We start from the raw sequence: 20,452 nt of genomic DNA on the forward strand, positions 1-20,452 counted from the left end.
ATCGGGAAGGGTTATTGTTTTTGTATTATGTACTGTGTTTTAAACCGCCCTGTGATCCTCAAATGAAGGGCAGTATATACTTTTAATAAATATACTAAATAATAAATAAACCCCTTTGAAATCCTAGGAAGAATTAAAGTTAGTAATCAATATCAAAATGATTCTAGTGTAACATATATTTTTTTTCTATTGGTATCTCATTCCAAAAACTTTGTCTTCACACCAAAGCATTTGGGATGTAGTGGACCTAACATTAGTTTGGTTCGCGTGTAACAGTAAGCTATGGTTGGGTATAAACCATGGTTCACTGTGCATACTGCCCAGTTGCTCCTGCTCTGCTACATCTTGCTTACATCTGGGAGAAACAAACCAAGAGACTTAGCTTGGTGCTACGTGTGAATCGGCACTCAAAGTGGTTTGTATAGAGAAACAAACTCAAGATCTGGTTTGCAGGTAGCACTAAGCCTCATTGTTTGCTTCTTGTGGAGGCAGGCAGGGCTGACCAGTTGAGCAACTTGAACACTACAGCTGCATGTTGCATTTGTGATGGTGGATGATGAGCAGAATGACCCTGGGGTATCGAAGTGACAAGTATTGACATGATACTGCACAATGAATTTCCACCACTAGATGGAACCTTTCTCCCTCTGGGTGAACACTGCCAGTTTGCTTCTATAAACATGCCATCAGTTCTAAAAGTCTGAAAAGGGGGGAAAATGCTAGTTTAATTGTTACCATAATGCAGCTTTACCTTTGTTTAGCATTTTCAGCACATTTGGTGCTTCAGAGAACACAAACAGCATGGCCACTTTTGTTCATTCATTGCTTTCTGTTCTCAGACCATAGGGCCCTTGGAACAAGTGCCATGTAGATAGATATACGGTGATATTATAATAATGCTGATAAGTAATTGGGGAAAGTTAGGGGATGTAAATGCACATGTTTCTTATAGCAGAGATATATCTGGCTTTCTCTATAAACAATGGCCGGTAGAATTGTATGGCGAGACCTAAACTATTGCATGTTGATTTTTCTTTTTCTTTTTTTCAGTTCTTTTAGTCCAGAAGGCTTCAGTCTTGGTTCCTCAGATGTTGCTGGACTTAACAACTTCCATCATTCCCATCCAGCCTAGCCATCAGGGATTAATGAGAGTTGTAGTTCAACAATATCCAGGGATCCAAGGCTGAAGAAGGCTGTATTAGCGCTAAGTTCCTGACCAGCCGATGAATTTAAGATCATACTCACTTCTGCATAGGGCCACTTATGCATTGATTTCTTACCATGGTTTGGGTAACTATTCATTAGGAGGGATTGGCAAACTGGGGACGGGATTCAAAGTTTTTCACCAATAGTTTGATGTGTTCAGAGTACCTTTGAACTTCTATGTTTCAAACGAAAGCTCCTGATGCCACAAAGCAAGATGCTTTTGCAAATCAAGGAGTTCCAAGAGATATAGCATGAGAGCTGCTGTTCAATTGAAAAAATATAACAACAATCATTTATGTGTGAATGCAATCCCTTGGGTACAGCAAAAGTAACTCTACAGTGGTGCCTCGCAAGACGAAATTAATTCGTTCTGCAAGTTTTTTCATTCTACGAGTTTTTTCGTCTTGCGAAGCACCACTGTGTATTGACGGTTTCCCGTAGGAATGCATTGGCGGTTTAAAAAAAAAAGGGCGCAAGACGTTTCATCTTGCGAAGCAAGCCCATAGGGAAATCCGTCTTGCGAAGCAACTCAGAAAACGAAAAACTCTTTCATCTTGCGAGTTTTTTGTCTTCCGAGGCATTCGTCTTGCGAGGTACCACTGTATATCCTGGCACATGACCCTAAAGCAGGCTTCTTCAAACTCGGCCCTCCAGATGTTTTTGGCCTACAATCCCATGATCCCTAGCTAGCAGGACCAGTGGTCAGGGATGATGGGAATTGTAGTCTCAAAACATCTGGAGGGCCGAGTTTGAGGAAGCCTGCTCTCGAGTAACTTTGCCCGACCTGGTGCTCTCCAGATATTACTGGATTCTAATTCCCATCATCCCTGACCATTTCCCATGCTGGCTGGGACTGGTGGGAGTCCAACAATATCAGGAGTCACCAGGCTGGTGAAGGCTGCTCTGGAGTATCCATAGTTGTGAAGGAACTCGGATTCTAAAGTACATCAGAACATATTCCTAGGGTCTAAGATACAAAATACCTTGCTAGCTCACTGAGTCCGGCATTGTGGCACTAGTGTCTGATATTTGGTCATAATCATGAAGAGTTTCATATGTTGTTGTATACTCTTATGCCACACAGCTGTGAGAACTGGATTGCAGTATAATTGCTTCATTGTTCCTTCATTTTTTTAGCCTTACTTGATTTCTCTCTCTCTCTCCTTTAAAGCATTTATAAGGAAAAACTGAGAGACTATCAGTTCAAGCGACTGAAGTATTTCTATGCGGTTGTAGAGTGTGACACTCCCGAAACAGCCAACAAAATTTATGAAGAATGTGATGGATTGGAATTTGAAAGCAGTTGTTCTTTCGTGGACCTGAGGTATTGTGGGGGGTTTTCCTTTTCCTCCTGCGACAGCTTCGTGAAGATGGTTAATTGTTGTTATTCTTTTTGAGAGAGGGTTCCTGAGACAGAAGTTGTTAACTTTTCCCTAGCATTCCAGTAGTTTATGGCCAAGCTGAATCTGAACTCAGATTTCTCAATTCCAGCTGAAACATTCAAATGCCTGACACACTCTGGCTCCCTTATATCTTGTTTTAAAGCACTGAAGCTACCTTTCCCACAGCAGACTGTGGCTTGCATCTTTTGAATATTAGGGTACTTTTTAACACAGTTAAAGTTGTGTTTTAATGTTGCATCCAAAATTGAATTTACTTTTTTAGAGTGTCACGCTCCTTCACTGTCAGTGTCAATGCTATAAGCAGAGAGCCATGAAGTATGTCCCTCCTAAGTTTCTCACATTCATCACTGGAGTTGGTGATGTTTTACTGGATATCGGGGAGAGTAATTGCTTTGAAAGCGACTGAAACAGTTTGACCAGAGGATGGTTAATTCACAACTCTCAGTGCTGATGATGATAACTGGTCCTTTCTGTGACAACTGCAGAGAGGTGGAGCTATGGTTTTGTTTGTTATTTTAGGTATTTTTGTAGTTTTTATACTGTAAACTACCCTGTGATCCTTTTTTAAATACAAATTTTAATTGGTTTTTAAACAAATACAATAATCATTAAACATTTAACCAGCAATACAGCTACCATCCTGCGATCCTTGGATGAAGGGTGATAAATAAAGTTAACTAATAAATAAAATAAACTGAACTTCACTTTAAACATACTTAGCTACCTTTTAAAAAGAGTCACACCAATGGCCTGTTGTAACTCAGTATAGTCTGCTATTCTGTCTGGCCGTGTGCCTCCAGGGTCTCATTGACAGGTCTTTTCCAGCTCTGCTTCCCAAGATTCTGGAGGTTCCGGGGATTGAATTTGGGATTTTTCACCTCCAACATCTGTGCTCTTCCACTAAGCTATTGCCTCTTTGCTGGCTTCCTACCCTTCGAGGCCTTGTGAGTTACAGGTTCCTCCCCTTCAGCAACAGTAATTGGGGTGTCACCATTTTTTCAGTGGGGTTAAACTGGAGCTGACCAGACATTCCCTGTGCTAAGTGAAATGTAACACTTTTGTCTGACCTCTTCACCCAAACCATGGACTGAACAACAACTGTTTTCTAATATATCTAATAACAGCTAATACTAATTAAGAGAGAGGCTGGGCCTATCAACATTTGTTCCTTTGAAGCCTCCTTGTATCTGTTTTAATAACAATTCCTTTTCTTTTCGGCTTTTAAGATTCATTCCAGATGATGTGACATTTGATGACGAGCCAAAGGATGTGGCCTCAGAAGTGGACTCTTATAAACCAAAGTACTTCACATCTGCTGCTGTGTCGACTTCAAAGGTACCTTAACAGTGTTTTTGTAGCCCTTTGGAACTTGTTTAGTTTTCCGAGTTCTTAATTTGTAAAGATTGTAAATACAGCAGTGATCACACTGTAGATAGAAAGGCAGGAATGATCCATTTTGTGTTGATGCAGTTATCATGTATTATCTTCCTGGGGACTTGTGCACTGGATTTCTGTGGGTTCATGACCTTGCTCGGTGTGTGTGTGTGCTTTTGGCAGTGTTGATTGGGAGTTTTCTTTTTAAAAAAGCTTAAAATACATTCTGTATAGCCTTTTTTTCTCTTGTGCTAGCTGTTTTTAATGTGCCTGTTGAATTTGTATTACTCCAAACACATTAGTCACATCTTTTAAACATCTGATTAACATGTTCTTCCACTTCAGGAAAAAAATGGATACAGACATTTTTTTTCAAATAATTTGTGTAAATTAGTTTACAGAGTCATTTTTTCTAAGCACTCTGTTTTTCTCTCTTTGTAACCAATCATTTGTTGCACACATCAGTCTCCACATATATATATTTAAAATTGTGTGTGTAGTACAAGTGGAAAAAATACCTTTCATTGCTGGAAAGTTTGCATTTGAAAATTTGTAAATCCTGGAACAAAGGTGACACATAGCTGATGCTTGTTGCAAAGCATGTTCTGAATACAATCGCATTCGTATGTTAGGAGCTCAGGGTTAGGAACTCAGAATCTTAAGTCCAGTGCTCTAACCCTGTTGTCACATTGGCTGTTGCTAAAATCAGAGAGCCTTATGGATTCTGTGTTGACTTGAAAGTGATCTGTTTTGTTTCACAATCAACCAGAACATTCTAGGAGAGAAATCTCACTTCCAAATTTCATTTTACATATACCAAATAGCATGAGAATACATCTTTTGCTTCACCTCTGATATACCCATTTCATGTTTTATGACCCCGTTTTCACCCCGTCTCCTGTGGTTTATGGTATTTGCTGTGTATTTCCATAAACCACTGCATTCCAGTATAATTGAACAAAAACATAAGTAACTCTTAACTCTGAACAGGGAACATGTCAAACAAAAAATACCAATATATCAACATAATAAGTTCTGGTACTGGCATAAAGGACTTCAAATGCAATACATGAAAAGAATAGCATAGACGGTCTCTGAATTTAAACAGGACTGTGTCAGGAATTTAGACACTCTAGCAGGAACCATGTGAATAAATGCAAAAGTAGTAAACTGAGCCCTACTCTACACCCTTCTAAAACCGTAGGACAGGATGATGGTGATAATGATAATGTCCACCACTACTGCCAATCAGGACACTATCCAAGAATAAAATATATTTTTAGGATTCAAATTACTTCTCCTTTCTTTCAAAGGAAGTTTCTTTGGCAAGGCAGTAAACACTTAATCCATGCATAGAGTCCCGACCTGGTCATAAAACAACACTTAGAAACCACTAGCTCTTCAGTTTTTAATATTTCATTTGCAGTTGGAACTAAATTTCTGGGGGTTTCTCTCCAGCCCTTGCTCATTGGTCTTTACATATTTTCTTTTCTCCCCAGTCTCGTCACTGCTGCTTTTCACTTGTGTAAAATCATGGACATACTGGGGAAGGGGGCTGTTTTGAAATCCCTCCAGAGTGCAGCAAGAAATGCTGACAGCCATAAATTTTAATTCTGAATATGAAGGTTGAGTCTTTGTTGTATTCTAGCGTGAGGATTGAGTTTGTTTTAAGCCAGTCTTTATATGTATGTGCATACACGTGTGCGACTTGAAGGTAAAGCACAATATTTTTTCCGTCTTAAGGTAGACATCACGTGGGATGAGACAGATCATGAGAGAGTGACTTCCCTCAGCCGAACATTTAAAAAAGATGAACTTCTGGACATGGACTTCCAAGCATACTTGGCTTCATCAAGTGAGGAAGAGGAGGAAGAACAGCAAGGTACTTGCATTTGTGAAGGTTCAGTGTTAATAATAATAATAATAATAATAATGTATTACTTATACCCACCCACTCTGGGCGGCTTCCAACAGGAGATTAAAAATACATTAAAACATCAGTCATTAAAAATTTTCCCTAAACAGGGCTGCCTTCAGATGTATTCTAAACGTCACATAGTTGTTTATTCCTTTGACATCTGATAGGAGGGCTTTCCACAGGGCGGGAGCCACTACTGAGAAGCCTGGTTCCCTGTAACTTTGCTTCTCGCAGTGAGGGGAAACCACCAGAAGGCCCTCGGAGCTGGACCTCAGTGTCCGGGCTGAACGATGGGGGTGGAGACACGCCTTAAGGTATACTGGGCCAAGGCTGTTTAGGGCTTTAAAGGTCAGCACCAACACTTTGAATTGTGCTCAGAAACGTACTGGGAACCAAGCAAGTCAAGCATGGATAGGGAACCAGAACCTTATTTCCCCACCCCTGGAGGGGCAAATTTGACAGGTGGCTGAGACTGAACAATTTGTATTGACCATCATTCTGTAAACAAGGTTTTGGAGTTTTGTGTGTGGTTGGAATATGTTTTCTTTGATCCTTGGGAACAATTGAATTGCTGCAGCTCTGGCTAGTGTTACCGTTCATGGAAATGTTTCTTTTTCTTGGAATTGGGTTCCTGAAATCGTGCAGTTGTAGAGAAACTTAATATTCTGTGGGTTGTGAAGACTGAGCCTTGCCAGCTGATGTGTGCATTTGTGGATAACATTTGGTATGCATCTTACAGGCTTGAGCCCTTTACTGGTGCATTAGTGATCCATCTTTCTCTACTTCCTCAGGGATGATAGAGAAAGTGTGGTGAGAACTTTAAATCTTCTGCCATTCTTACAAAGTGTGTGCCTGAACCCACATGTGTATCCAGCACTCACATGTACTCTTGTGCACACTCCCAATAGATTTAGGGACTATTGCTGCAGTTAAAACATGCATCCATTATGAATATGCATTTCTAACCTTAACCAAATGCCTAGAAGAAGTTCATGCAGTAGGAAATAAATAAGGATAGATTTGTTACTTGGAATAAAAGTGACAAGCGTGCATGGATGCTGTTTTCAAACAGCGAAGTTACAGATAAAAGTGGGCAGCAAATCACACAACACTCTTCAAAGAGTAACAGGATCCCTATCAACAGCCTAGAGATAGTGAGTGTGACAATTTGCCACAGTGCCCACATGAAAAGTAAAGGCGAGGAAGGGTATACTTGCCCTGGAGAGGGTGGAACCCAAGTCATGGAATCAGAGGGCTGTGACAGTTCAGCTTTCCCCATCAATATCCTGTACCAGGAAGGCTCCAATGTCTCTCTCACCGATTCCTTGGTCTGGGGACCCATGAAGGATAGGGCTTATACTTGAGAGTGTGGAGTGAAAAGAGGGTCCATGTTGAGCTTTTGAGCTACCCGGCCATTGAAAAGCTGGCGTTTTTAAGTACTAAGCTAATATATGCTTATGGGGAAGAGATGATTTTAACATCTTCATTCCTGTGTGCCACTGCTTATTTCCTACAAGTTCCTGTCTGTTTGCTGTTTGTTTACCTTGCCTAGTTTGTGGTTCAAAAGGCATGGCCCTAGTGATAAATGACTAAATTGGTTATCTTGCATGCTTCCTGAACCCTAAGTTTACCTTCAGAGGAAGATTCTGTTGTCTATGTAGAAACCCTTCTTTCCTACAGGAGGTGATAATTAATCTTTGCTGGTAACAAAGAACTAATGTTTCTGATCTTTACATTAAGTGTTAGGAGAGCAGAATATTTACTTAAAACTTCCAGGTCACATTAGGATAAGGACTAGTACCCCATAATGGGGTTCTCTTTTTATATCCAGTTACGTCATCTATATTGATGCCATGATCTGTGGAAGTCAGGCATGTAAAAATTTCACCATTACACCAAAGGGCTGTCACTTTGATTTTTAATACAGAGAAACCCAAAATATAGCTGAAAGGTACTTAGTTTGATTGCCCATATAACTTTTTAAAGCATTGTAATGGGACTTTGATATTCCCATATATTTCCCCCCCCCCCCCAGTTGTTTCAGTGAGTTTTTGATGTACTGATCTATATGGTATACAGAGGGAACTAATTGTATTTTGTGGAGTGTGTGCACGCATGAAATAAACAAGCAAATGGGATATCACTTAGAAACTGATAGAGTAACATCCCAGTTACTCAGTGAACATATAAGCCAGTAATACTTCCGTTTTCTATTTATTCCGTACAATCTATCACAGCTGCATCACAATGCAGAAAGAATACTTTTAATCTGCTATTGTTGATTTATTGCTCCAGAAAATATCTTATTTTTATTGCATTATGTATTCATTGTGATCTCCAGGCTACATGAAAGTACACTGTAGTTAAAAAAGGTGGTTTAAGCTGTGTCACCAGACCAAAGACTTTTTGGTGTATTTCCAGTTTGGAAAGTTCTTGAATTTAATTATGTTTTCAGAAAGAAGCTTTTAATAGAAAAATACACAGCCATTTCCTTAACATGATCCTGATGTTTTATTCATTGATTTACTGGGTACATGACAGAATTCTAGCCAGTGTGTTTATTGTGGCATTAAGCACAAACAGGGGGGAAATGAATTTCAGCTGTTAGAATAGAAATGTAAAAAGTGTGATCAGATGAGAAGAATATTCTGTGCTTCTTACTCTCTTCTATATATTTATTAAGATGTTTATGCAGTCATTCCATTTCATCTTGGTTTGCTGTGCTTTATAAATAATTTTTTCCCAAAGGATAAACTGAATTTTGATTAAATTTAAGAATGCAATTATTGAGGAAAATCTGTGTTAGCTTTCCACAAGGTGGAGCTGGTGAAAAGTGTTTCTGACTACTATTCATTTCCAAATACAATACCTATTTCAATTCAGGATAATTGACAGTAGCTCAGTGATACGGTATGCTCTGCATGCAAAAAGTCCCAGTATAAAATCCGGAAGAGCCATTCTGTCAGTACAGACTATGGCTGGGGAACCTGTGGCTCTCCAGATGTTGACAAACTACATCATCTATCATCCCTGACCAGTCTGGCTGGAGTTGATGGAAATTGGAGTCCAACAACATCTGGAAGGCCTCAGATTCCACATCCCTGGTGTATTATGCTTAAGATGAGCCGTCTCTCCTTTTTACACTTCTATACCTATTTATTGGAAGTTCCTCTTTTTCTCTTTTCTTTTAAAGATTTTGGTGTAAAGCACACAACAGACAGCGATAAACATAAGCACCACTCCAAAGATGATGAAGAGCAAATAGCAAAGTACAGAGAACTACTTAGGAGTATCCAGGAAAAAGAAAAGAAACATCAAGAAACTGATATGGAAATGGAAATCAAATGGGTTCCAGGTAGATGGCTTATACTATTTGCAGTGTTTTTTAATCCCCTTTCTCTTTTTTAATACTGACCAGCTTAAATTCAGCAATAGAAATACAGTGGTGCCTCGCAAGACGAAAAGAATCCGTTCCGCGAGTCTTTTCGTCTTGCGGTTTTTTCGTCTTGCGAAGCAAGCCCATTGGCGGATTAGCGCTATTAGCGCTATTGACAGTTTAAGGGCTAAAAACGGCTTTTTAAGGCTTAAGGGATTAGCGGTTTTGCTGCTAAAAGCATTTAGCTTAGCGCTTCAGAAAAAGGGGTTTTGGAGCGGGAAAAAAATTCAAAATTTTTCGTCAATTTTCGTCTTGCGAAGCAAGCCCATAGGGAAATTCGTCTTGCGAAGCGCCTCTGCAAACGGAAAACCCTTTCGTCTTGCGGGTTTTCCGTCTTGCGAGGCATTCGTCTTGCGGGGCACCACTGTATGTAAGTTCCAAGTTACTCTTTCAAAAGGTACTGAAATATTTTTTCAAAGCTAACATTTCTCTCACTCTTTTTCTCTGTCTTTTGGGGCTTATTTTTGGCTGAGCTTCGAACCACTGTTTAGGGGAAATAATATTAGGGGTTGGTGAGCTGCTGAAAAATACTCCTATTTGTGGCCTTGAGGTTTTCCCCACCCCACAAGAAAGATGGAGTTGCCAGCTATGACCCAAAGTGGGGCTTTGTGCCTTTCATATGCAAATGGGAGAGAGTTGCCATGGAGGCACGATGGTGTTTCATTTTTCAAAATGGCAGCTGCCAAATGTCTCCACATACAAATGCAGCCCTTTGCTTCTTCTACTTCCTTAGTATTCGTCACTCCACCCCTGTTGAAAGTAGGAGTTGAGTCCTGAGTGTAGCATGCACACCCAATGTTAATCCATGTCTTCTGATTGAAAAACATGCACAGGTCACTTTCAGCTGCTCTCTTTTGACTGTTGCTTCTAAAAAGCACGGTGTTCTTACACTGCAAATTGAAATGAAGAAAGGTCCCTCTGCAAACCTCCAGGCAGAAAGTTTGCAACAGGGTGAATAAAATCTCCCTGTTCTCCCCACCCGCCCTGCTCCCCCCCGCCCCCCCCCCCCCCGGTCTGTCCTCTCCAGTCTCCAAATCCTATGGGATGCTAATGCAATAAATGGCTTGCATTATGAAGCAGCCACTCTGTGGCATCTGTCGAAACCGGTTTTTAAACAAGGGCAGTTTCCATGTGAGTTGGGAACGTCTTAACACAAGGACTTTCACAGCCAGTCTCATGTGGAGAAAAAGAAGGAAGGGGAATGAACAGTGCCTGTTAGTTCTCCACACTCCACGTCTGGGCTCTGTTCTTGTTTATTTATTAAGAGATTTATATCTTACCCTTCATCAAAGGTATTTCTGTCTTTGCAGTGGCTCACAAACCATGAAAACATGGTCCACAGTGTGCTTCTCTGCAGTGGTGGTTTGCCGTGGGGAGGCTCTGCAGTTCATTATCTTCAACAGTTCCACTGAATTTTCAATATTAAGTGTTAAATAAGAAAGTTTTGTGACTGTATGTGTGCATTTTTAAATCGATGAACGTAGGGATATATTGTGCCTCCTTCAGCCTCTAAGTATATGTTCTGTTTGCTCTAAACAGCTCATTTTATTGCTTATGCTTTGTATATTGTCACCCCTTAGACAATCACATTTGTTCTTGGAAAGTTATTTGGCTGGCTCTTTCTAAGACAATCTAATTTGTGGAGGAAGTTCAATCCCTTTCTGGTTTCATGAAAAGGCTGTTCCTTCCACTCCAACTTTTCCAGATGGAGCAATTGATTTCATTTTCTAGGCAGTTGATTAAGAAATCTGGAAAACTCATTCAGTTTATTTATTTTCATTTGAAGTATTTATATCTGTCCGTCAATCCAGCAATCTCATTCTGGGTAGTAGTCACTCAATAAAACAACCACAGCAAGGTGATAAAGATCACAATAGTACATTTTTTAAAAAACCACTATTTGCATATATCTCACATGAACAAACATATCAGACTGTTTCCAAAATTATTAACAGCTATCTTTCCCCTGGCCTTTGACATCTCGGATATCTTCTTATCATTCTCTTGGCTGTAATTTCTTTTAGCTGATTTTGATATTGCATTTTAAAAATTGTTGTAACCTTCTGTGGGACCATATGTTGAAGGGTGGGAAATACTATTACTACTAATAACATTAGTACTGCTAATAATAATAACAACAATAATATTTTAGTATATTTGCAGTTGCCAGAATATGTCTTATATAGGGATAGTACATGATCTCAACGGAGCTCTTTCTCCCATCATGTCCATTCAGTAAAAAATATAATTAAAGGGACATGATAGTTTTGGTCTTAGGTGAAAAGGCAATGTGTCCTCCTGGATGACAGAATTATTATTTTTCCCTGTGCTGGAAAAAGCATTACACTGCTAGCACATCACGACACGCCGCGTTTAAGGTTCTGTTTAGAAAAACAGGAATTGTAGCTGTAGCAGTTAAACCTGGAAAAGAAAGTTTTGGCTGTGCATGCAGTTCCATCATTTATGGGTAAATGATCTCTTCGAACCTCTTTTAAGATTTTTTAAAAATTACTTGTTTCTAAGCTAAACCTTCGAAATGGAGATCTGGCCCTCTGTTTAATGGCCATTATAAAGAACTGTGTGTGTTGGTTCATATGTAACACCAAACCTTGCTGGTTTGAAGTCTTGGTTTGCAGGGTCATTGCAAACCATAGTTTGTCAGTTCAGGTGTAACAGCAAACTGGTTTGCACTAAACTATGTTTAGTATCAAACCATGGTTTGGCATTATGTCCAAACAGAGTGTGCATGTGTGTAAATGTAAAATAGTGCACTCTTGGCTTGAAAGTTGCTACACACTACCAGCTTCAGCTCTCCATTTTGGAGGCGCTCAGCCTTCGGGAGCAGATTCTCAGGGGTACAAGGGGCTTGCAGGAAGCTGGACAAGAAAGCCCAAGAGTGTGTGTAGAAGATAATACATTTAATGATAGGTAACTTGAATTTTAGAAGAAATTGATTTATGCTCTTTTCTAGTCTCTTGTAACTCAAGTAGTATGCTTTCCCATGGGATGTGGTTTTTTTGGCCTTATGAAGTCGTCATTGGATGGGGCTGGGGGAAGAGGATGTTTCTTTCAATCAAACATTTCAATATGATATGCAACTTTTTCTAGCTGTTGACAGGTCTGGGAATGCTACCCTTAAAGATTTCTTCTTGTGCACAAAGATGACGAAAGGGAACTAGAGAGATGACAATCTTAAGTTAGTGGGCTGATGATTTCAACTCCCTCTGGGAGTATACACTGGTAGACGATAGCAACATCATCTTCTTTTGATCTTTCTGTTCTTGCAGCTGCTAATGAAAATTAATATACGAAGAACTTGATAAATTCTGTCTGCCTATCTATTCTGACTAATTTGCACTTGATTTTAGTAATAGCCACTTTATTTAAATTTCTCTGATTTTTCTAAACTAATTCTTAAATAACTGAATTAGTGCTTTGAATCTTGGATTTCCTGTTATACCAGAAGCCTTCTGTCTCTCATTTATCTATTGTCCAGTCTAGCCCAAGTAACTGTAAAAGTATAATAAACAAATAGACCTAACCTTCAAAGTGTGATAAATGCATACTAAAGCACCATTAAGCAAATGGATAAATTAAAAACAACAAAGCAGATTAAATAATTTTAGCAGCCTGCATATAGATCTGTTGTTAACTGTCAAGAGCAGCTCTTTAATTTGTGCCTGGATGACAAGGGGTAGGTGTCCATCAGTGAAGTCTCCAGAGCCATGGTTTCTCAAACCTTTTGGGTGGCAGAGCATTTTTCAAGAAAAAAATTAGTATGGAGCACTATCATCACCCTTATGCCACCCTTATGAATGGTACCATCCACCCTTATGTGGATTTTTTGCTGTTTTTACCTAACTGTATTTTTCAAGTTGTTAGTCTCTTATCTAGAACATTTGCATTTTTGCCAAGCCAATCAGTAGTGGGCTTCCACAGTTTCTGAGCACAGCCCCAAGTAGAGCCAACCAGCTGGCCTTGACATGAAATATAATGTGAATCACAATTTCTAGATCTCGAACAAGCAAAAAGGATTGCAGTTCTTCCCAGCTGGAGTAGAGGAAGGCCAATCTTGGCTGCAGTTGCAGTTGGAGCTTCCAGATTCAACTGCACATCCGGGAGCACTTCAAGACTATTGATGGAGGACAAGAAAAGCTCCATCTCAGTTGTTAGGGATGCCCCTGTCCTTGCCGTATTCATTGTCCATTTTTCTACAGTACAAAAACTTCTAGAACTGGGGGAGGGAGAAAGTGTGCACACTAGGTGTTAACTCCATATTAGAGACTCCAGCCTTTCATAATGGCACCACACACACACATATATATCTAGATAGAAAGCTAGATAGAATAGATAAGGTGCTGAGATGGCATTTTGCAGAATTCCACAAAGGAACGTCCTGGAGAGACAGAGAAATGTTGCTTGTCACTACCCACTGAGACATTGCCGCTAAGTAAGAATGAAGCCCCTTCTCTCTAATCCCTCAGTTGGTTCACCAGTAGTATTTTCTGATTTGCTATTTGGACAGTAGCTTCATGCGGGTGTGATGTTTATCTGCCTCCAGATTTTCAGATACAGGTATTGAGCTAACTTGGCTACATGTATTTTTCTGGTTGACCTCAGGACTCAAAGAAAGCGCTGAAGAAATGGTAAGAAACAAGTTGGAAGGGAAGGATGCGCTGACACCATGGGAACAGTTCCTGGATAAGAAGAAAGAGAAAAGGAAACTGAAGAAAAAACAGAAGGTAGTAAAAACTTTAATCAAGTGCCTGACAAATTTACTTTCTTTAGGGGAACCCTTTTCCAGGGGAACTCATCTGTCAAGGAATGCCTGCAGATATAGCTTGGAAAGCCAGCAGACCCCTGGGGCTGCTCAATGCAAGAGGAGATTAGTAACAGTGGACACAATCTTGTCTTCCGAGAAACTTGATATTAATTAATTTATATTTTTTCTACCATAGCCTTCAAAAAATGATTTCCAGAGCGGCTGCGGACATTGTGCAGCAAAAACTAATGTTATAAAATAACAAAAGTAAAAGCAGCAGCTTAAAAAGCAAACATAAATGCCCGTTGAACTCAGAGAGAGCATTTCACAAGCAAGTTGGCATCGCTGAAAAGGCTCAGCCCCTTTGCCATTCACTACATCTCAGCTAGCGGAGGCAGGCATGTTGAGGAGAGCGTCTGGTACTGTCTTGCTGTACTGGCAGGTTCATGTGGAATCTTTCCCACTGTTGCTGAGGAACCCCTGATAAAAGCCTCAAAGGAACCATGAGTTCCCTGGAACACAGCTTTACAACTTGTGTTCTATTCCTCTTAGATACATTATTTTCAAAGTGCTTTAACAGAAAGCTTGAGAGTAGGCAAGTGATTGATCAAGGTAGCACTAAGTCATAACAGGCCTGAGCGCTTTTCATTGCCTTTGGCAGCCATGGGATTTTTTTTTTTTTAAAAGTTGTGATTAAAGGAAAATAAGTGTATTAGCCTATCCAGAAAATCCTCCTTTGATCCTGTGTCCTTGATAAGTTCTGCATTGCTAAAGGGAATGGTCATTTTTGCTGAAATGTCATGTTGGAGCTGCCAAGCCTTGGATGAAAATTGTAGCTTTGTCCAAAGTCTTAAGTGGTGAGCAAATTTTGCCTGCAGAATTTTAAAAGCCTATCTCTAACGCTGGGAAAGTCTTCAAAGAAATATACATTTTGGGTTTCTTTTGGAAAACTAATGGCAGTGTCCCCATGATGATAGACTTTTCTTCATTGTTCCTCTAAAGTCAACAAGAGGGGTGCCAGACATTGCTTAATTTTGAGGCTGGCCTTTTATTACTCTGAGAGTGTTGACTCCATATGGATGTCCATTATTTCTGAATATGTCAGCCAAGGAATTCTGTTGAACAGACAACTGTGCTTCGGAGTACATTTATTCTGGAGATGCTGATCTCACAATTCTAATAGGTTATTTTTTGGTAAGACGTTTCTGTGTTGGATCAGCGATTGTTGAAAATGTAGCATTTGCCGAAGACATTGCTCACATGGTTATGACCTTGGGTTCAATGTCTTTATTCATTGATTTATTGATTGGTTCATTGATTCTTTTTCTTGTTTGCCTCATTGAATCCTAATTATTTGCTTTATCGCATTAATAACCTGCACTTCCTGCAAGGAAGAACAAGGCATTATAGAGAGATTGCATCATATTATCCTCATAACTTATCTTGGAAGAGAGGTTAGGCTAAGAGATTGTGATTTCCTTTTTAGCCCACACATTGATCTTTAAGATCAAGTGTGAAGTTGCACCCGAATTTCTCATATCTACACTGGATAACACACCCACTGCACTGTATTGCTTTACTCTTCCATATACAGTGGTGCCCCACAAGACGAATGCCTCGCAAGACAGAAAACCCGCTAGACGAAAGGGTTTTCCATTTTGGAGGTGCTTCGCAGAACAAATTTCCTATGGGCTTGCTTCACAAGACGAAAATGTCTTGCGAGTTCCTGCAATTTTTTTCGCTCCCCACCCCCTTTTTCTAAGGCACTAAGCTGCTAATAGCCTTTTAGCAGCTAATCCGCTAATCCCTTAAGCCGCTAATAGCCACTAAACCGCTAATAGCGCTAATCCGCTAATGGGGTTGCTTCGCTAGATGAAGAGACTCGTGGAACGGATTCTTTTCGTCTTACGAGGCACCACTGTATTCTCTTCGTAATTATCCTAAACGTAAGTCAAATGATGTATGTCTCCAGCTACTCTCTAAAGAGTGGTCTGGGAATCTTTGGCCTTCCAGATGTTGCTGAAATATTAGCCATGCTTGCTGGGCTGTTTGGAGTTGTAGTTCAGCAACATCTGGAGGGCCACACATGCTGCAAAGAAGACTTCTGCTACAAATGCTTTCTCCACGGAAACTATTGCTGAAGGTCCCGGCTTTGGTAATACTTACCTTCCAGCTCTATCCAGCTAGCAGTGGCTTCTATACAGAAAGGTACAGCAGGTGCTATTTGTTTAGGAACAATTGTTGATCACTAGGAGGAGGTTAGTAACAAATGGTACCTCTTGTATGAGACAGCTGAAAGATAGATGTGTTCTTGCAAACACATTACAGTGGTACCTCGGGTTACATATGCTTCAGGTTACATCCGCTTCAGGTTACAGACTCTGCTAACCCAGAAATAGTACCTCAGGTTAAGAACTTTGCTTCAGGATGAGAACAGAAATTGTGCGGCAGCAGCGGGAGGCCCCATTAGCTAAAGTGGTGCTTCAGGTTAAGAACAGTTTCAGGTTAAGAACGGACCTCCGGAACGAATTAAGTACGTAACCAGAGGTACCACTGTAGTTGCTTGTCTACTGCACGGCAGCGGCTCACTGTTGAAGGGTTCTGAGGAAGGGTGAAAGAGCTATTCTCCATGATACCAATCACCCAAAAGTTAATAAAGCATTGAAATTTGTGTATGTGTTCATGTAATCGTTAATGAAGCCCATATTGATGCCTACAGTCCTACAGTGGCTTTGATTTTGGTGAAAGCAGCCATCTTAAATCACTTTCCTCCTGTGTTGCAAATATCCACCCTGAGGTTACTCCTTGAAACTTTTATTTGGAAACTTTGTGTTTGTATATAACATTTACTTGTATTACTAATGCACTGCTGGTGTTTAGTAACTGAAATGCAATGTGTTTTGTTTCAGGCGGCTGCTGACGAAACACTAACGGAAGATGAATGCCCATCTGATGTTGATTTGAACGACCCATACTTTGCTGAGGAACTTGGGAAAGCAGGTTAGATGTCATTTGTTGTGAAAGGTGGTCAAGTAGATATCACGTACTAAGATTTTCATAGAAATGTTGACAAATTCCCTTTCCAAAGGCTCCTAAAGATCCTTCAGTCATAAGATGTGATGATGAACCCTTAGGAATCTAACCATGCTTGCTGATGAGGCTCTAAATGGATGGCAACTATGCAGCAGAATACTTTTGGTTCATTTTAGAATGTCAGATCAGCATGTCATGGGGGAAAAGTAGCAAATGCATTTTCCAGTACTGTGGTACCTCGGGTTACAGATTCTTCAGGTTACAGACACGTCAGATTACAGACTCCACTAACCCAGAAATAGTACCTCGGGTTAAGAACTTTGCTTCAAGATGAGAACAGAAATCGCATGCTGGCGGCGCAGCAGCAGTGGGAGGCCCCGTTAGCTAAAGTAGTACCTCAGGTTAAGAACAGTTTCAGGTTAAGAACGGACCTCCAGAACGAATTAAGTTCTTAACCAGACGTACCACTATATATAATAAGTTTTTGCCACACTTTTGGTGTCAGAAAGAATATTGAAAACAGAAAAAGTTATAGGAAAGAGCAACTAAAACGATCAGTGGATGGGTTGTATTTTTCCTTAGGTGGTGGTTAAGAAATTGAGGCATTTATAGGAAATTCTATACTGAGAAGAGCTAGAGAAACTAGGCAGAGGAAATCCTTGAGAGTCAGGCAGCATTAGTAGGACAGGTACAAACAAAAATAATACTTAGAAGCTACTTCCTTTGTAATGTGTCCTGCTAGAGTGGCTGCCCAGTGAAGCATGAGAGAAGGAATATCACCAGGATGGGAGGAGCAGGAACACTGAGTAGTTGTCATTTGCCAATAGTGGGAGAATTTTAGTTCTTTTGAAGGGGAGATGTTAGGGAAGAATGTAGCCTCCAGGTCATCTGGCAAACTGATAAAATACTATTTTTAGGAAGCTGAAACATCACACAAGGAGAGCCCCAATATTTCTCCCACCCTAGCATCAAAATTCAGTATAATTTTCCTTAGTGAGTGAAATGGCTTCTCTCCCCCACGCCCACGGCTAAATTGTGTTGCTTGAGTTTCCTTTATGATTTGATCAGCTCCCACCTGTTAGCCTACTTATGTGTCTTCTGTCAAGCGAGCTGGGTTATGGGATTTTGACTTCTGCTTTGTAAAAATAGCGCATGATATAATGGCAATATGGGAAATACCTCCTAGTCCACCTCTCTTCTAAAGACCCCATCCCTGAATTCTAGACCACTGTCTAGGGAAATAAAACAGGAGGAGAATTCACAGCTAAGTAAATTCTTATGTTCCTTCAACGTTGAGAACAATAAACTATATATATATATACCCTTCTGCAGTTGATAGGTGGTTGTACTATGTTACATTAAAGAAACCATTGTAGAACTGATCCTTACTGAAATAGTTCCTGACAATGAAAGCCACCGTATTTCAAGTAGCTATTTCTGGAGTCCCTAGCAAGATTTATAAATTCCTTTTGAAAAGCATTCCTCCATGCTGCTTCCATAAGCTTCTTTGGAAAATGCCCCCAAGGTTCTAAAGCAGTTTTCCCAGGGGGTGGCTTACAATTTAAAACAAGTCGAATCCCTATTAAACAGCCAAGTTAACTCAGACAGCTCTCCAGATTGTCGCTGAAAGTTTTGGGGCAACCACAGATCTTTTCCTTAGTAGGTTCTTAAATGCCCTAACCAACACCCATTGAGTTTTATGAAACTAAGTGTTGTAGCTGGAATTTGAGCACATATATTCAGCTAATAATTCAAGTAATGCATTTTGTGTTTCTCTCTAACAATGTTTTAAAGATTTCATTTAATGTTCAAATGCGTTTTAAGGTTTGAAAAGCAATCTGCTGGCTGTGGAACATCAAGTAAAATAGCAAATTGCTACAACTGAGCCTGGCTCCAAGGCATTGCTATAAAATACTTTCATGACTGTTCCAACCTGATTATTAACTTTTCAGTAGTGAATTTATTTTTTCAGCAAAAGACAAAATGCGTATTTCCTACTGGCCGATGATGGAAAACAAATTGAGAGCAATTGGGCCTGATTGGCCTATAAAACAAAGTTCATACAAACTGCAGGGGATTGTTACTGTTACGAACACATAATATATTCTGTGTTTTATCATACCTGAACAGTTTTTTATAAGATGATTGATTTGATTGTTGTTCTCTTTTGATTCCTGGAAACCAAGTCTGGAGACACATGCAGCATTGTGGTTTGCTTGTTTCAAAATGTCTCATGCCATAGGCAATTTTGCACTTCAACAGAAAGACATATTTCTTTGGGGAATTGGTTAGAATGAGTTCTGTACATGGGGCAGAAAAAGAGCAGCTTTTACGTAATGTATACTGCACATAATTTTAGAGGGGTGCCCCTTTCATATGCTGCCTGGAGCATGATTTGGGTTCTTCTTAATCGTATGACGTGTGTTCACCTGTAACAATTAGTCAGACTTCCCTGTGCTCACTGCCCAGTCACTCTCACTTTACCTGGCATGAGTAACATAAAGAAACCAGGAATCCTTTGATTCCTGTTCTACCTGACCAAAGGATGATGGATGTGTTGTTACTCCCTAACAAAGCATGATCACTAGCCAACCTGAAACCATACTTTGTTGTGGACTTGGTAATCATGACTTGCTAGGGAACAGTAAACCCCATTGCTTGGTTCAGAGATAACAGGGAGCCAGGGTTTCTTAAAACTTGTAGCTTTATTGTTTATCCTGCTCGCACTAGGGGAGGAGAGAAACTGGAACAATCAGGCAGCATGCACGCTGCTTGTTTCAGATAAACCACATTAAGCCAGAAAGTTTCACTTATTGCTGTGTGAATGCAGCTTGTATGTGGCACACACTTAACTTCATATTTTAAAAGCTTGATTCTTTCAGAAGGAAACTCTTTCCTTTCCCCTAACAAGCACCTATTGGGAACCTGTAAAACAATACATCCTTTTGAAGATGGATTTTGAATTTAGATTTTAGAAATAAATCAATGCAGATTTTTGGACTTGTTAACACATTTTCAGTTTTGAGAAAATGCTGAAGGTCCTGGTCCTGATATGGCTGCTGTGAGGCATGGCATAACACAAAATGGCTGTCATGGGGAGGGTGGCAGAACACAAAATAAAAGAGAGAACCACCCTTGGGAATGTCCTGCTGTCCCTGACTATGAAGATCACACACACTGATGCTGTTGCTGCCTACTAACAACAGGGAACATTCCTCAGTACCAAGAAAAATAGAAAAGGTAGCTACACCACTCTCGTTGCAAAGAAATCCTTTTGAAGGTACCTGCACATTTCTCCCTATAACTTTCTTTCTAAGAGG

At 40.1% G+C, this 20,452-nt stretch overlaps 1 protein-coding gene and 1 long non-coding RNA gene across 3 annotated transcripts in view; one reads left to right on the top strand and one right to left on the bottom strand.

Moving 5' to 3' along the window:
- ESF1 (ESF1 nucleolar pre-rRNA processing protein homolog) overlaps positions 1–20,452 on the top strand; it is a 30,711-nt gene that overhangs the window by 7,803 nt on the left and 2,456 nt on the right. For both annotated transcript variants that reach the window (XM_083431616.1, XM_083431617.1), the window contains exons 6-11: positions 2,378–2,530; positions 3,836–3,944; positions 5,727–5,865; positions 9,095–9,256; positions 13,958–14,079; positions 17,009–17,099. In XM_083431616.1, coding sequence (XP_083287742.1) covers positions 2,378–2,530; positions 3,836–3,944; positions 5,727–5,865; positions 9,095–9,256; positions 13,958–14,079; positions 17,009–17,099 — 776 coding nt within the window. The remainder of the gene's footprint in view (positions 1–2,377; positions 2,531–3,835; positions 3,945–5,726; positions 5,866–9,094; positions 9,257–13,957; positions 14,080–17,008; positions 17,100–20,452) is intronic.
- Positions 420–5,049, bottom strand: LOC310673495. The gene is made up of 3 exons (XR_014509075.1): positions 3,013–5,049; positions 1,804–2,632; positions 420–1,540 (listed from the first exon to the last, which is right to left on the bottom strand). It is a non-coding gene; the product is annotated as an uncharacterized lncRNA (long non-coding RNA).

The sequence above is a fragment of the Podarcis tiliguerta genome (assembly GCF_965153285.1).
Source record: "Podarcis tiliguerta genome assembly, chromosome: 3".
NCBI classification, from domain to species: Eukaryota; Metazoa; Chordata; class Lepidosauria; order Squamata; family Lacertidae; genus Podarcis; species Podarcis tiliguerta.